General features: G+C 40.8%; 1 protein-coding gene across 2 annotated transcripts in view; it reads left to right on the top strand.

Moving 5' to 3' along the window:
- Nucleotides 1–18,563, top strand: part of LOC148423823 (neuroligin-4, X-linked-like) — a 34,734-nt gene extending 16,171 nt beyond the window's left edge. For both annotated transcript variants that reach the window (XM_088414621.1, XM_088414622.1), the window contains 5 exons: nt 1,348–1,798; nt 3,160–3,373; nt 5,920–6,044; nt 12,017–12,629; nt 15,306–18,563. In XM_088414621.1, the coding sequence (XP_088270747.1) occupies nt 1,348–1,798; nt 3,160–3,373; nt 5,920–6,044; nt 12,017–12,629; nt 15,306–15,713 (1,811 nt within the window). In that variant the 3' untranslated portion in view covers nt 15,714–18,563. The remainder of the gene's footprint in view (nt 1–1,347; nt 1,799–3,159; nt 3,374–5,919; nt 6,045–12,016; nt 12,630–15,305) is intronic.
- Nucleotides 18,564–18,797: the final 234 nt, after the last annotated feature.

Here is an 18,797-nt window from a genome sequence, read left to right as displayed (position 1 = left end):
GTCGGCATGGCGACAAGTCTCCGTATACCCAACCAACGCACCTTGTGGAAGAATGGCCTAGTATACACTCTATACTGTATATACAGTACTGTTTATGGCGACTGACAAGTGGGTGCTGTGAAAGCGCTACGGAAGGAGAGAACTACTGCAGCTTGAGTTTGAATCACAAACCCTTCCAGTGGCTCACAGTCCGAAGAGCGCCATTATTCTACCCGTTTAATTATTAACCTGCTTCGCCAGCGCTGCATTGTCCGTGAGCGTTCTGTATTTACTTACTACAGGAGGGCTTTTTGTGTGTAATCTTTATACTTCCTGTATAAAACGGTATCCTTCACTCTTATGGAGCAAGGAATAAACACACCTTAGTACAGTTGTGCTCATAAGTTTCTGTATGCTTGGGGATGTGGACTTATGAGCGCAACTGTGCAAGTCAATAGTACCACATTATTTATCTCAGACATACAGCAAAAGAAAACACTGTTGAGAAAGAAAAATATAAGTGTATGCGGCGTTAACAGGTTTCATACAAGGGCTATTAAGCAACGATGGATTTCTTTATTTGAGTTTTAAAGTAGGGTTAGGATTTCGAATGAATCAAGTGTTAGTGTTTCAAACTCGGGTGATTTCAAATTAGGGTTTCAACATAACGGCCAACCATAGATCATCCTGTCCTGTAGATAGGTCACGGTGCCTCCTTTCCTCTTGAAGCTGGAAGAGCCTTGTGCCATCTCGTGCTCGTTCCTTTCACAGACAACTTTCTCTTTCATGATTCAAACAAGTTGACACTGCTGAACAAGAGTAAATATGGGATACTTACGTACATTTATTCTAACAGTATGTCTATATATTAGGATTATATTTTTAAATTAGGGTTGCAAATCAGGGTTAGAGATTATGGATTGTTTTTGAATTTAGGTTAAGGTTTCAAATCGGGTTCATAATTAGTCGCTGAAGTTGGGCTATCAGTTTCAAACAATGAGTTCAAGTAAGGTTTAGGTTTCCAAATGACTGTGATCCACGACTAGTGTTTCAAATTAGGGTTTTCGTTTCAAATTAGGGTTTGTAGGGAGTTAGGATAAACGTTTTAAGATACGTTTGTAGTCTAGGCTAGTCTTTTGAAGTCTGGTTCTGCGTTTCAAACTAGATCCTGGGTTTTAAGTCGGAGTTAAGGGTTCTAAAGTAGTTTCACCCCTGGATTCCAAATTAGGGTTAGGATTGCAAACTCTATACATGAAAGCCCGAGCCAGTATTCATATTCTGAAGCTTCACGCCCGCTAGTTTTCCCGATAATAAGCAGACGCATTCCCCTAAGAAGCCCATTCTAATTTGTGTTCCTGTCCGCCTCAGATTTGTTCCACAGGGCCATCATCCAGAGCGGCAGCGCGTTAGCCAGTTGGGCCGTCAACTACCAGCCCAGCAAGTACGCGCGACAGCTGGGGGAGCGGGTGGGCTGCGGCATCGACGACAGCACCCAACTGGTGGCCTGCCTCCAGGGCCGCAGCTACCGAGAGCTGGTGGAACAGCACGTCACGCCGGCCAAGTACCACACGGCTTTCGCCCCGGTGATCGACGGCGACGTGATTCCGGACGACCCGCAGATCCTGATGGAACAGGGGGAGTTCCTAAATTACGACGTGATGCTGGGGGTGAATCAGGGCGAGGGGGTAAAGTTCGTGGAGGGCATCGTGGACTCCGAAGACGGCGTTACGGCCGAGGACTTTGACTTTGCCGTGTCGGATTTTGTGGATAGTCTGTATGGATACCCGGAGGGCCGCGACACTCTCAGAGAGAGCATAAGGTGAACATTTTTGACGTGACATTAGTGTAACAGTTTTGGGGGTTTGAACGCATTCCGAACACTGTTATACATCTATTTTGCCAAGTTAGAGCCAAGCCAGTGAGAAAAGGGCCATGGATTTCCAATGACAGGAGACATTTAAAATTCATTAAAAAAAAAAAAAAAATCCCGATTTTCCCAACGGCAGTTCTTGCGGACATGCGGCTCGCGATTCTAACCCCGATTAGATCCGTTTCGAAAGCAGCGCACTACGATGCAATTACTGTAAATATAGGATTTTGCTGTAAAGTGGTAATTTATGCATTGCTCATTAAAAAAAAGTCTTTGCGGAGCCCTTAATCGTCATGTTCAGAGTTACAATTGTAACAAGTTATCAAAGTCAAAGTCATTTAACCTTTGTGACATTATGCTACAAATTAAAAACACTAGGGATTAAACCATGTAAAATTTCAAAATGCAACCATTCTTACATTTCTATGTGATTGCAGCTGGGTGCGCGAGATTTTATGTGCAAAAATAATCATTGTCCAATTTTTGGACCATATAAAACCATTATAATCACACTTTTTGAGATGCATTTTAATAGCATTTATGACATTGATTTTGCTGCGGTTTTTGCGACATTCTGTTGAGTGGTGGTCAAACCATGTCAGAAAATAGAAAATTCTTTGATGACTTGTGTTTCACCTCAAGACAGTTGGTGGCAGCAGAGACCAGTTAATGGCTATGTTTTAAAGCGTCATCGTCACCTCACAGGCCAAGACAGACCAGGCCATTTTTCAATTTTTTGTGGCTGTTATTACATTTAACCTACATATGTATGGCTAGAACTGATGCCACTGAACAATTTGAGTGGTTGAGGGAAAAAATATTCATAAATAACTTGAACTAATTCGCCTTTCAAAGCATTTACAAAATTAGGACACAACTGCAATGTGTATAATTTGTGAAGTGTGTGCACAAGTGTGTGTCCTTTTCCAATTTTGACAATGTTTTCTTGACATATATTTCATTATCTTAGCACAGACGCTTAAAAGGGAAGTAGCTTTGTAATACATGAGCATGTCATGTTTTTTACACTGGCAGTAATGGACTTTTTGAACGCTAGTTTGTTACAGTCACGTTGCCAGGCAACTGTTGGATAATGACACAGAAACGTTGCTTGGTCCTTCTGTTTCCTGCAACATGTGGCATTGCAACTAATTGACATTCTGGCACATTTGTGATGACTTGAAGCCGCCATACGTCAATGAGCCGACATAAAAATCCATCTTGTCATGTACTTATTGGTAAATATTTGATTGATGATATCCTGAATTGATTGGTTAACCTGGCACGCCTTTCGTGTTTCTAATCCCGAGGTTCATGTACACGGACTGGGCCGACCGCGACAACGCGGAGACCCGACGGAAGACTCTGGTGGCGCTGTTCACCGACCACCAGTGGGTGGCTCCGGCTATCGCCACGGCGGACCTCCACGCTCAATACGGCTCACCTACCTACTTCTACTCCTTTTACCATCACTGCCAGAGTGAAGCCACGCCTCCCTGGGCAGATTCTGCACACGGTGATGAAGTAAGATAATCGTTAAAATTTCCGTCTTTGTATATCTGCAATTTACCGTAATTCCCCAAATATAAGATGCACCTGTGTATTAGACGCACCCTTAATTTTGAGGTCAAATTCAGGTAGTTACCGTGTATAAGATGCGCCAAAAATTTGGCAACAATGTAAAAACTATAGTAAAACAGAATAAATATCACCTTTTGTAAACTCTTCATATTTTCTTGTGTTCATATCCATCAGTTATATATTTGTGGCTGGTTAAATTAAGCTTGTTTTAAATTTCCAACATTGTGAGCAGTCAGTGAACGCCTTGCGATTATAATGTTGAATGTGCTCAAAGCAGTTGTTTTTCCTTTTCGTCTTGATGTGGTTCGAGTTCATTTTGCCTTAGATATTTGAAGTTGAGCAGCATCTGTGTTCTAACGTCAAAACTCGGCTTATGTGGCTGACAAATCAATCTTCCTCGAATGGTGTTGAATAAAAACCCACACCCATACTTTTGCCCTTCATTTGTGGAAAAAAAACAGTACGTCTTATATTTGGGGAATTACTGTATTCTTTTTTGGTGGTGGGATGATGGTGGGAAAAAAATAATTGTGGTCACTTGAAAATTGTAGAAATAACGAGCGCAACATTCATTCGTAGCGAGGTGGCAGCCTGACTTACATGATATTATTAATTACTATTTATCTCAGGCAAAAGTATGTTCCATTTGTTTACCCAGGTCCCCAACTTGGCAATGGTAGTAAACCCAAAATCTGCATTTCTAGTTATAGGTTTTTTGTGGCCACAAATTTGCATTTTGCCTCAATGTCATGATGAATAAAAATGGAAAAAAATGATCATGGAAAACACAAATGTTCTACAATTTAGAGATCTACCATATCTATCTATCTATCTATCTATCTATCTATCTATCTATCTATCTATCTATCTATCTATCTATCTATCTATCTATCTATCTATCTATCTATCTATCTCTGTATCTCTGTATCTCTCTCTCTCTCTCTCTCATCTCTCTATCTCTATCTATCTATATCAATACACATATAAAAACACACACACACACACACACACACATATATATATATATATATATATATATATATATATATATATATATATATATATATATATATATATATATATATATTTATACATGCACACGCACTTCATGTTCAGAGGAGAGAGAACATGCAAACTCAAGGTGTTGGTAGTAAAAAGGCAGAACGTTAGCCGCTAATGGAGACGGACTGCGGCAGCGTCTCCTCCCGCCCACCTGCACGGCGCAATCCTGAAAACGTGGCGATAGGGCCAACGCTGCGCACACAGCTTTCTCCTCATCGGCTTCATAAAATTGTAGCTCTTTTGTTTCGCCTCTCTTTTACGACCCCATTAAACAGGGCCGCGCTTCACGGGGCCGACATGCTAATGTTAGCATAGCCGCAGCTAACAGGGTGACGTGCCCGGCTGCTTCTTGTGGTTGATCAACATAAATCTAGCTACAGAGAGGAGAGGTGCTGCTGATGCTTGCCTCTGGCAATAATCACGCTTGTGGAAAATTTTATATATTACAGTGGTAATAAAACTGGCAAACCGCAAATCTCCTGTGAGCAGTAGCACACTGTCATACACGCTCAACCCACAACGTGGAGATTGGATTTTTTTATTGTCGCCGGCAGACTGAGGATGTGTAAAAAATTAACGGTTAAAGAGATTTAAAAGATTCTGAGAACTATCGGGGACTTAAGAGTTACTTATTATACTTAACCTGCATAATGACTTTAACACTCACACGGCTTTTAATATAGCCTTTTCTTCCATTTCTGTACATTAACCTTTAAAGGGGAAGCGAACCTACAAATATTGTTTTACAATAATAGTTTCTATCTAGTCCCATTAGTTTAAACAAGGCATTCAGATTACTATTGCGTTTGTGGAATATGAATTAAGAGGCAAAACCCGCTTGTTTTTTCCAACTAGGGGCAGCCATTTTGCCTCTTGTTGTCGATTGAAAATGACAACAGTTCTGACCAGTCATAACTCAGCTAACAATTGTCACATTTCAGAAAACTGCTGAACCGCCTGAGCCGGTAAAAACTGTGATGTCAGAAAGTGACAAAATGGCCGCCTGAGATAACCACGGACTTAGGTTTCCTCTCAGAACTAATTACCACTAAATGATGTCTAAAACGAAATGAAAACTAACTCCAACGGAGAACCCTCAACTATCCTGGCCGCGTTAGGCACTGAAAAACTCTCTGTACGGCAGCACACGGTGTGTGCGCGGCTCTGCGAATGGTTGCGCACGGTGGCACTGGATCTCGGTCCCAAAATGATTGGAGGCGACCTGTCAAGCTGTAGATGAGTTTAGCGAAATGACTTTCGGCTCCCTGAAGCATGAAGTCGCGGCTGCCTCGGCTGACACTGTGACATCACATTTTGCCATGAGTCATTTAAGCTTAGGTTTCCTGTCAAGAGAACCCATGTAACCTGTCGCACTAAACTGCCGCTTCCTTCCCCGCGTCTTTCTGCGTGTGTGTGTGTGTGTGTAGGTGCCGTACGTTTTCGGCGTGCCCATGGTGGGTCCCACCGATTTGTTCAACTGCAACTTCTCCAAGAACGACGTGATGCTCAGCGCCGTGGTGATGACCTACTGGACCAACTTTGCCAAGACGGGGTGAGTGGTTAGAAAAGCACGCATCGATTTGCCCTTTGAGCCGATTTTGTTTTTTAACTGACTCCAGCAAGAAGCCACAAGACAAAAGTACAGCTTCAGCGTTATTTACGCCTATTTATACCAGCCCTATAAGACACACACATCCATTTGTAATTGTTGTTTTTTGTTTTGTTTTGTTTTTAAAGCTGCAGTGCGGAACTTTGCCGGCCCCCCCTTAGGCCAGACTGTTGTTATTCCCATGCAGGGGTGGATTGATTTCATTTTCCCATCTTAGCATGGCACCCATAAAAATATGAGTTGTTTGTAATATAAATACCTGTGAATCTGCATTTCAGCGAAATTTACATTAGTAGGAGGAGAACTTTTGACTGTCTCACAATTCTAATTTTGGGGGGGGGGGGGTCTCTAATTCGATTCAAATACATATATATATAGTTTGCTTAATCAGCGATTTAATATGATTTTGTTAACTCCTTCTTATGCCAGGGACGTATTTTCACGTTTATTATTTTCATGTCGTATGATCTTAAGAGTATTCTGTCAAAGTGTATTTCCAAGCTAACATCGGGGCTCGTGGACTCGTTGCCAGTTCGTTGCAGGACACGGTAAAGAAAAATGACTCCTCGTACTCACAGCTGTGGGCAATTTAGAACATGTCAGACTCGATGCTAATTCTGCCGTCCCGATATGACAGTCAGATTAGGGCGCGAGCAGCCCTAAAATTCCTCCCACTGAATTGAAAATATGCCTTGTTCATAAAGATAGAGAAAACATGCATATTCATCAAGATGAAAAGATTCGGAGTGGTGAACACGCCGCCTGTGTGGGCAGCGCAAGAGCAAATTTCTTCCATGAGCGAAATAAAGAGCCAAGACTCCTGCTGCCTTTGCTCATAAAACCAAACACCTCCTCACATGAAATCACATTTCTTTCTTTGTTGCAATCGCAGCCCCGTCGATAGCAAGCGATTGTTATAAGGCGCACATAGGAGCAGACTAGGGCGCGATCTGCGCATTTACCACACAATATACCACCGTATCTTTTGTCGTTGTACAGTACGTAACAATGTTGGCTTAGCCTTATTGTGCCGCACATCCAAAGTGTGTCTGCACACTTCACAGGCCACAAAGCTAAACACAAACAAAATGACACACTCTCCGGTCTGGACAAGGTCAACCATAAACACGCAGGGATGCACGTCAGGGATGATTTAGACGCGAGACGCCGCACTGTGACGCACTGGCTGCCTTTGTTCAATGAACAGCCTGTCCTCACAAAACACCTTTTTAAAAAAAAAATCAACACCATTCATGGAAGATTGATCTGTCAGCCACATAAGCCGAGTTTTGACGCTGAGATGTACGTTTTTATACCAGCCGTATTCTTACTGACAATAATTACCGTAACGGAAAAAGAAAGAGGGTGGAAGTCAGTTGACTGTTTGCAGCCAGTGCCTGAGTTGCAGCTAAGCAGTTTGTGTTAACCGAGCCAGTCACGTTATTATTTTCAATAAAAGAAGCGAGTAGACTGAACCAACGTCTGAGTCCATCCTTGATCACACACAGGAATAATGCTGGAACTGAAATGTTTTCTGTCAACTGACTGAAATTAGTTGTAAGAGTGTAGTGTTAGCTAGTTTGTTGTGGTTAATGAGGACCGGAAACACTTTGCGATACGTAAATTTCGCAAAGACCTTGAAGTCCCAGACGGATTTTGAAGGCACATGAACCTTGTCTATCTTTTTTTCTGATGCCTAATGATCTACTAACTGTAGTACTACGGAACCTGAACAGTCATGTGTATCTTTTTGGGTGCAAATTTTATTTCTTCTACAACATACTGAGCACCAGAGCATGGCAGGTGGCCACTAACGCTCCCCGTAAACCTTTTGGTCTTAACAATAATAAAATAATTTGCCATTTTGTTAAAACCTTAGTCAAGCACTTAAACTTTAAAAAGAAAAAAGGACATTTTTAAAATGCTGTTTTGAATTGCACTGAAGCTTGATTTGTATAAACTAATTGCAAGTAGTATTAAAGTTGTAATACTGCATGTCAGAAAAATCCCAATTATTTTTTCCCTAAAATTGTTCAGTTCTGTGCCACTCCTTCCAATTTTTTCTTTCTTTTATTGTTGAGAACATAACCTGCAGTCGAATGACATTTGTTTACACCGCGACAGTTTGCTGAAAAAAATCCTTGCGGTAACATGAGAGTTTATTTAAAAGTAACGACAATGAATGTTTTCAATTAGCCTACGATCGTTTGCATTGACTTAATTTTACTTAGATGCTCCTCTGCAGCGGAAGTCATAGAAAGAGCAAATATTACAAGGACGCTTATTCTTTAATTCATATTTTAATGCACATAACAAGTACGTCCTTGGTAAACACAATGTGAGTAATTTACACCTAATTAACTGTGCGCTATCGAATAGCAACACACAAGGGGCTGCTTCTTTACCCCCCATCATCCACATTGGAAGCAATTGACTCGTTTAATTACTTTTGCACTTGTTGTTAGCAATGCTGTTTAGACCGGTTTAGCGGTTCTCAAAGTGGGGTCCGCGGACCCCCAGGGGTCTGTGGCCTGACTGCAGGGGTCCGTGGAATAATTTGGGTGTTCTAGAACTGATGTAGTTTATCTTTTAACAGTTAAAGATTTGTGTCTTGTTTAGCTTTGTCTTTGTTTTTTGGCGCCGCTTCTGGCCGCTGTTGATAATGCATTTTGTCATGGAGAAGCTGCAATTCAGTTATATGCTTAATCTCTGCAATTTGTGTACATTTAGTAAGATATATAATTTTTTCGTATGGACATACCTGAGTTATGTTTGAAGTGTTTTCTTTTCTTTACAGATTGAAATATAAATGAGTGAGGGCTGTGTTACTGGCACAACTAGATTAAAAAAAAAACACTCATTTGCTGTCTACCTTGATAGAACATCGGGTTATTAATAAAAATATATCTATTAGTGTTCATTTTATTTAATTTTGTATTGTAAAAAGTATTCATGACTTCAATAAAGCAATTCATATATTGCTTCATATATTCATATATTCATATAGTCATATATTGCTCTTATATTTTTAAAAATGTAATAATTTTTAAAACTATCAAAATGCATTTTGTGTCTACAATTGCTTGCTATTGAGTCGATGAAGGCAGCAAAGCTAAAGCGGCTTTTTATTTTATAATGCTGTTTTTGACTAAATGATTGGTAACAAACCTTTTTTGGGGAAATTGACTCGGTTTGAAGAAGGCATGCAATTTGCAATTTTTATTTTCTAAATATTATAGCCGAAAAGTAAAAAAACCCAAACTTGTCAAATATAATATAATGCTGAATAAAAAGGGCGCTTATGTTTGTCTTAAATGGTTTTTGTTTCCGCAAACACTTGCAATGGGGGTTCTTTGAAAATTTGCTTTCTAAAGCGGTCCCTGAAAGTTTGAGAACCCGCTTTAGAAGATCGATGGATGGTTGTTGCCATCACAAGTACCTTGCTGTTTTGGCATTATTAATTAAAAAAGAAAACAGACACACACACAAAAAAGAGGCGCTTGCTAAGCTTAGGTGTTTTTTACTTTCCGAATGATTGATGTTTGAAGTTTAGTTTACTCATTCAGGCATGTTTTTCCCAAGGACTTTTAGCTTGAACGCCACCTCGTACCTCCGTTATCGCCGTGTCCTTTCTCTCGTCAGGCCTCGTCAACTTGAACCTAACGTCATCGGGAAAGCAAACAAACGACTCTGCAAAAGTGCGCAGTGATTTAAATCTGCTGTCACGACAGCATCTCCAATTTTTCCTTTGGCCCGAGAAACCGAGACGCCTTTTCAAACCCCTTAAAGATTTCCCCCAAAGCGATGTAATAAAAGAAGAAAGGGATGCTGTCATTCCCGCCCTTTTTTTTTACAATATCATGTGAAAATGAACTGCCACTTGCTGAAAAATGCTTCTGCCGATCCAATTTAATAAACTCAAAGTAGAAGTATATTAACAGGCGAGAAAAATACAAAAAGACTCTGCATGAAAATGTTAAAAACGTGACAAAAGTGCGTGATGAGAGGACCTTTTATCTCTTTGCTCTGACACCACAAATGAGATAAAAGCATTTGTTGTTGCTCCAACTGAGTCGTTCCCGGTAATTAATCCATCGGAGGCCCGCTCCACTGAGACCCTTGCACACTTTACACACAGCATTGCAGAGGGGGTCTTTATCTAAATCACAGCGCTATGCTGCTAAGTTAGGATGTACAGAATTAGAACACTGTTGTCATGGCAGACAAAACAATTCACAGTATAAACCCTGTTGCGAAAAATATAACGCAAACTTAGAACTATAAGGTACACTACAGCAGCTAAAACTGAGAAATATAATATATATATATATATATATATATATATATATATATATATATATATATATATATATATATATATATATATATATATATATATATATATATATATATATGAGACAGCTAAGTGGACTATATTTTATAAATTACACAGAAAGATGTAATGTTTTGAAGTTTGTTTTGTTTTGAAACGTTTTTTGAAACGCCTGCTTACATCAACTTCCTATTTGTAACTGACTGAACACGCCTACATGTTTAGTACCAACACATTTTCAACATAACACAGACAGAGTACTGCAGAGTAAAATAGCAGTTCAAACTCCAAATCAATACTTCTATCTATAGTGTCGTCTTCTGTCTCCCTTACTTCAGTTGATTTTATTGAACATACATATAACACACCTATCTATCTATCCATCCAGTTGTATTTCATAGTTGTTCCATAAATCGACACCTTGAAAATATACAGTATGCTACACATTTGTTTTACCAGTGGATTGCCCCCTAGCGGCCAGTAAAAAGAACTACAGATAAGCCACATTGGACTATAAACCGTAGGGCTCAAATCATGAGAAAAAAGTCGCAGCTCGTAGTGCGAAATTTACGTTACTTTCCGCTTGGGAGAAATAATGCAAGATGGCTTGTGGAAAAATTGACGGGGATAATAAGAATCACACATTATGTTATGTTTGTATTTGTACCACATGCTGCTGCTTGGATGGACAGCAGTGTTCAGGGCCTTAAAACAGGTTGTCTGGAATGCTAGAAAGCCTCAAAGTGTACAAACAACCACAAAATCAATTGCATGCTAGCAGAATTCCATAGATTCTGTGGGAAACATTTGTTTTTTTTTTTCCCCCTTAAGCGTAAGATCATTGTCTTGGCTTGTGTTACTTGATTATTGATTGAAAAGATGTGCAGCTGCTCTATTGATTGTACATGATGAGAGAAAGTCCTGAGAGGGTGTGCGCAAGCTCGGGCGGAAAAAGTCTTGGGCGGCTCTCCTGACATTTCCTAATGTGAAAACACGAATGAATTCTTCAGTCATGTGATTGCGCCCGTATTGTCGGACTGGAATGTGAAAAGGATATTTGCCAAGCCTTGGATGAATATTAATTGAGGGTGTTCGCATTTAAAGTGGTACTTATTGAAGTATTAAAGATGCATGCATGCTTGGATTTTATTTGCCCAGCAATCGTTGGGAAGGTTGCTCACATTTTTCATTAGGTGGAATTCGAGTTGTCTTCAAGAGGAACATTTTCTTCGCAAAAAATGTTTTATGTGCCCCCATTAGTCTAACACTGCATTCTGATCGACATGTTCACATGTGCGATATGAATTAGCAAAATCCAACGTGTTTTTTATGAATAAGAATTGTTGACTTTGGACCAATTTCCTGCCGATAGCGTATTGGCATGCTTGTAAATGAATAAATGAAAATCGCACCATGCGGATTCATGTAGCAGCGATTTTTATCAATGAACCAAGCCATGTGGTTGGGATTTTTTTTTTTTATACACGGGAAGGAGAATATGCAGGAATCGAAGCCCTGGTTATGTGTAGACAAAGCTTTAGTCTACTTTAGTTGTCTTGAATTTGATTGTCTCCCTTCGCAGGGACCCCAACCAGCCTGTTCCCCAAGACACCAAGTTCATCCACACCAAACCGAACCGTTTTGAAGAGGTGGCCTGGTCTAAGTACACCCCTAAAGAGCAGCTCTACCTCCACATTGGTCTGAAACCCCGTGTGAGGGACCACTATCGAGCCACCAAGATCTCCTTCTGGCTCCAACTGGTTCCTCACCTTCATCACGTCAACGAGCTGCTTCAGTCGGTGTCCTCCTTTACCTCGCATAGCCCCTCCCCGCAGGACGACACCCCTTTTTCCTACACCAAGCGTCTGTCCAAGGGATGGCCCCCCAGCAGCACCCGCCACCCGGGGTCTCAAGGAGGTACGCAACAACCCCCCGAGTCTGCTCTCGGGCAGGGCGGAGGTGAGAACGGAGTCCACGTGGCCAGTGAGGACTATTCGACGGAACTCTCGGTGACCATCGCGGTGGGAGCTTCGCTCTTGTTTCTCAACATCTTGGCCTTCGCCGCTCTGCTCTACAAGAAAGACAAGAGGCGGCTGGAGCATCGCCGGCCACGTCCGCTCCCGCCCCCTCGGCGAGATATCACGGCCGCGGATGTTGCCGCTCACCTTCAAGGTGAAGGACTCATGTCACTACAGGTGAGTGGGCGCTTTTTGATGCAGCGTGACATCTTCATGTCTGCGTGCATGGGTACGCTTTAACCTTGATCTTGCGTTTCCGTTATCATTGGTCTCGGCTCGTGGCTGTTTATTACGAGGAGACGAGCTATGTCACTTTTGGTTTGATTTGTTTGGTTTTTTTCGACTCTTTTTCCATTGAACTGAGAAATTTCTATCAATCATATGACTGCAGCGAGTTTAGCTCCGAATTTTAACCCGGTGCTTCTCAATTATTTTTTTTTTGCAAAGCCCACCCTTGGAAAGAGAAAATATTTTGCGTCACCGCTGTGACTATAAATAAGATTAATATCTATCAGAGTGTGTTTGAGACCTATGATCTGGAACAACAGAAGCAACAATATATTTGCGCTGATTTTTTTCTAAATTCATTATTAATGTGCTTTAGAAAAAAAACACTGACAGCCTATATTAGGTTTAAAACTCCCAGACTTGGACAGTGCGAGTGCCACCAAAAGTGTACCAAATCAATTTTGAGTACTGATAAATCAATCAGGTGGGCTTTGATCACTTTGTAGCCATAATCACAAGGTGAAACTCATAAACAATAAGGCTGATTTTATGACCAAAGTCAGCAAATCTCAAATCTGTCCCTCCAGATGATCTCTTATGATGTAGGGTGTTAAAGACAGACTTCTGAAAAAGACGCATTTGAGCCAGTATGGTTTGTTAAAATGTGATCAGTAGGAACGGCAACTGTCAGACTCTCAGCGTCAAAGTGTGTCGTAACATCTATCACACCAGCCTTAAGCGCTTGAGCCCTACTAGCTAGCAATACTTTGTCTATAATTTTTTTCAATGGTTACATTGTTTTATCCATCCATTGTATGAGGAAAATCGCTATATGAAGTTTAGTATCCCTTTGTAATAATGTAATTTTCAGAAATGCATTTAATCAGACAATTTCATTAGCGCTAAATCCAAGTCTTGTGTTTGTGTTTGCAAGTGACTCAGCTGCCATTGGAACACATCTGCAAAACATAGCTTGCCATTGGAGCGAGAATATCTGTTTGTGTGTACGTGTTTGCGTGCGTGTGTGTGCGCGCGTGTGGGCGCATGTGCACATGTGGGTTGCGTCCAGGTGCCTCACTCGGTTCCCATTTAAAGTCATCTGTGGATTATTTAGTCTGTTGTTTGCTCTGTTTGTTGGCTCACACGTGGTGTCAGTGAGTGCTAAATGCCAGATTTGCTTTCCAATTGACATGCTCTACCGATTGCCGCTCAACCGCTTTTGTGTACTCTTTATTCGGAGTATCCGCTCTTATTCCGCGTCTATTATTGTCCCCTCGGGTACATCTAGTGTGACAAATTAAAATCTAACAGTCTCATTTTTTTCCCGTGAGCACATTATTGATGTGTTTTGCCTTATTCCTAATTTTGAATTCAGAAGGAAAATGGCAGTAAGCTAACAGTAGATCTTCCTGCATAGTTTTTTTTTCTCTTCTCTGATTGTTTTTTGGTTTATAGAAGGCTCTAAATTGTGCATAGGTGTAAATGTGAGTGTGAATGTTTGTTTATATGTGGCTGGTGATCCTGTAACTTGAATGAGGACAAAAGCTATGGAAAATGGATTAAAGGATGACTGAATAAAATGTTCGTTTAGTTGAAACTGTATCCATTACCATAATATGGAAAATTTGTCATGAATGGAATAGTGGGCATGTGTGGATTTTATGTAAAATTACAGTGTGTGCCTTGAAATATAGTCGACTCAGATGATTTTTAAGATACAAAATCAGATGACTAATTTTCTGCTTTGACTTGTGAGCACAGACTTGTTTCTCACAGACATTGAACCTAGTTGGACTAACTTAAAACATGCAGATCAAATGAGTTATTAAACACGAGGCCCCATTGAGTTGAAGTTTACCGTCAAACTAAACAGAGAATTTGCACATAAAACGCAAATTGCTTAGCCTAATAGCTAGCAGAATGCTAAATGTAAAACAACAGCATAGCTTAGCCTTCCTGCCCACTAGCTTAATGCTAAATAGCATCAAAGTTTAAAAGGATACTTCTTTTATCTAATTTCCGCAATAAAATTGAATGTTTGACTATAAATAATTTGACCTTTATAACACATTTAGGCGTTTACATACTTATTTTCAACTGAAAATGATTTCATGTGCTCAAAGCTCAGGTAACAACCAATCACGGCTCACCTGTTTTCCAGGTTTGCTCATGTGACGTTCGCAAGCTGAGCTTTGATTGGTTATCATGATCACTGAGCACATGTGATGTCTAGTCGACAGCAAGGACCAAAACGTGTTTTTAAAAGTATTCATTGCAAATGAAAAATTATGATCACAAAATATAAACTTTTTACTGCTAAAAAAAAGGCTACATTGATTTAGTATGCTTTTAAAACACAGGCGTCAACCTCAAGCCACATCATTTTACGGGGCCTGCGAAATGTTGATTTCACTTCATGTTTCAATAACAAATGAATGGACTGAACGCAAACTATGTAGCAACTCACGTAGACAGACAACAGCATTCAGTCATATCTTATTTCTCCTCTGCGTATTAGCGTCGTACCGATGAGCTCTTAGACGAGTGAGCATGTCCGACGCACGGCATACAACACATTGTTTTTCCGGGCGGGATGGATTAACGGCGTTTTCTCGCCGGTTTCAGGTGAAGCAACTGGAGTCGGACGCGGCGTCAGCCGACGAGAGGAACAACACGCACCACCATCACACCCTGGACACTCTGGACGCCCTGGACGGCTTGGACACGCAGGACATCTACAGCACCCTGGACACGGTGCGCCTCACCTGCCCGCCCGACTACACCCTGACCCTACGCCGCTCGCCCGACGACGTCCCCCTCATGACCTCGCTCACCCCGGGCTCGCTGCCCGTCACGCCGGGCTCGCACCCCGTCACCCCCGCCACGCCCATGACCCCCATGACGCCCGGGTCGGTGGCGGGCATGAGGATGGGCCACCCCCACCAGGCGTACGCGCACCACAGCCCGTATAGCAACACGCACTTACCGCACACGCACATCTCCACGCACACACACTCCACCACGCGTGTATAACCGCAGCAAGGATCCCGCCCCCGGTGGGACGTAATTACAACACACACGCTTACACACACACACAACACACACATGAAGCGATAGGACACAAATACCTCTACTAATGACCCTGCAGGATTGTTCCAGATGGAAAGACATAGCAGTGGGAGGAGACAACAGCTGCGCGGCAGCTGATGAAGAAGTCCAAACGCACTTCTACAGATGACGATAGCGGCCAGATTTCAATCTAACGCTTGAACAACGCGCGTATCCGGCATAGCTTCGGATATGACCCCGCCTCCTCGTTTTCTGACTTTTTTTGAACGGGAGCGTCGGAGAAGAGACAGGAAGGAGACAGGAAGAAAGAAAAAAAAAAACGTGGCTGTCCACCTGAGCAACCTGTGAAATGTGAATGTAGCATTCTTTTTCTGTTTTTCGACAAAAAGAGATCTGCCCGGGAACACGTTGAGAGCTGAGGAGAACATCGCAAGAGGGAAGATCTATTTCAAAGGAAACAACCTTAGCTGAAAGGAAGGATTCTGACTTTACCGAGGGGGATGTACGATGTCCCGCTCCGGCATCAATCTAACCAGCTATGAGGTCAACTGCTGTAAATAGAACGGAGAGATGATGATATATTATGATTTATAGCATTTACTTGATCTTGCATTGACTTATTTAACCACGTTATTGCTTTCATTTGCGATATTACTCGATTATTGTATAGATGTCCTGACGCAAGGCTGGTTGTATGTCTCTCCGGCTCACCCAAGGCTTCGTTTGCCATCATTTTCAGAAGCTCTCATTGTAATAGTCTCCGTATACTTGTTTCCTCGTCAAAATGACGGGACGCCGTCCCGTCGAGTTGTTGGACCGCCGAGTGACGAGATGGTATCGTGTAGATAATGTAACTTTGCTAAAATGATTGAGCGCCAGCCAACCGCCATTAACCAGAAAAACAAGCCCTGCCCGCCTTCCTCGCCGTCTGCCCGCAAATTCGCTAAAAATAGCTATTTCTTTCAGAGCTGATTGTTTTGATTTAGAGGTAAAAAAAAGCTGAGCAAATTCAGATTCTACCTCCATTCAGCATCATACTATTCAAAAATAATCCCTAAAATAGGAATCATCAGTACTGTAAAAAAGAAGTGTTGAATGCGACATTTTTAATAATTATTGAACCAATCACTTCCACACAATTGTAGTTTGTTACATGAAATTATTTTAACCCATACTAACAAAATGTTTATTCTTTGCAAAGAAGAAAAAATAAACATAAAATAATGAAAGCCATGTTTTTTATTCCTCGTTATTAACTCATTTACTTTACATTAAAAATGACTCTGACGTCTATAGCCGCTATTGGCAGCGAACGAGTTAGGTGTTCTTCTGTCAAATGGCAGATTCAAATATTTAAAGCAAGTAATGCATTTTTAGTCTGTGATTTTTATGCCTGCAACAAGTAGAATAACTCTTTCATTGCCAGCTCAGTAAAAATTGCTATTTGACGTCTATAGCCGTCATTGGCAGGGAACGAGTTAGACGTACTTCCATAAAATGGCGAATTCAGTTATTTACAGCAAGAAATGCATTTTTAGTCTGTGTTTATATGCCAGTAACAATTAGACTAACACATTCATTGCCAGCTAAGTAAAAATTGATTTTCGATGTCTATAGCCGTCATTGGCAGTGAACAAGTTTGGCAGGCTTTCGAAAAATGGCAGATTTAGTTATTTCCGGCAAGTAATGCATTAGTCTGCGATCATATGAAAGCAGCAAGGATAATAACTCATTCATTGCCAGTTGGGAAAATATTTACCTTTGACGTCTATAGCCGTCATCGGCAGTGAACGAGTTAGGCGGACTTTCGTAAAATGGCGGATTTAGGTATTTCCAGCAAGTAATGCATTTTTAGTCTGTGAATATATGCCAGCAAGTAGAATAATGATGATAATTGTGATGTGTGCCATATGGCCAATCAGCCAATCAAATGATGATAGTGAATTATAATTGAATTTAATGTTGCAAATGTATATTATACTGCTATTTAATTATTTTTAATACAATGCTAATGAAAAGTATTTTTTAATGTCCCAGAATAATTTCCTGGGTTTGAATTTTGGAACTTCCACATTTTTCAACAAGCGCTCTATAAAAGTGTACAATTATTTTTACTTTCATTCTGAAAAACCAACCAAAAAAACCATGAAGTTGCTTATTGCTAAAGTCTTTGTAAACTGATCTCATTTGGCATTTTCAACGGGGATGTTTTTGAATCAATTTGTCTTTTTTTTTTTTTTTCCGCAGCGCTTCAGCTTCTTGCGTAAATCATGACGCGCTCCAATTTGGAAAGATTTTGGCCGTTATCCAGCTGGCTTGTTACAGAATGCTTAAGGGCTCTTTTGTCACTTTGCGTTTGAAAGCATTTGGAGGATAAATAGCAGTCCGTTCATATGAAGTCATCTGTCGCACAAGTGACGCCGCTCATCGCTGCCGCTAAAATCCACAAAGTCGACATTCGTGTTACAAACCTAAAAGTTTGAACTTCAATGTCTCAACTTCTGTTGTGTTTCCATACCCTTACATAAACGTTCACTATTCTCCCAATCAAGCCGCTATTTAATCCTAAACCCATGAGAGAGTTTAGTTGTCAGCCGAACGCCTGGGGGGGAAAAAAAAAAAACACTGTAAAATTATGAATGGCAAAAGAGCTTTTGAAGAAAAAAAACAAAGAAGTAGTGAAACAGGTGGTTGAGGAAGATTCTTTTTCATATTGACTTGGACGGTGGATGGCTGGATTGTGTCAAAGCATAAAACATTTCTGCTGCATTTTTGAAAAATAAAAAATATCAATATTTTACAATTTATGAGCAATTCAAATGTCTTATTTCTTGCTTTGGAATGTGTTTTTTAATGCCTTTTATGATACCGTATATCACAAATATACGTGTGTGTGTGAGATATATATATATATATTATATATATATATATATATATACACATCCATACCATACCTTTTCGTATATAGAGCGCACTGTATTATGAAGCGCACAGAATAGAAGCTACAGTAGTGGCTGGGGATTGCACTATCCCACTGGATGGAGTTGT

Source organism: Hippichthys cyanospilos, chromosome 5, assembly GCF_059441005.1.
Source record: "Hippichthys cyanospilos isolate Australia breed blue-spotted pipefish chromosome 5, RoL_Hcya_1.0, whole genome shotgun sequence".
Lineage (NCBI taxonomy): Eukaryota > Metazoa > Chordata > Actinopteri > Syngnathiformes > Syngnathidae > Hippichthys > Hippichthys cyanospilos.
The sequence above is the reverse complement of the archived record's forward strand: the minus strand, read 5'-3'. Positions and strand labels throughout refer to the sequence as shown.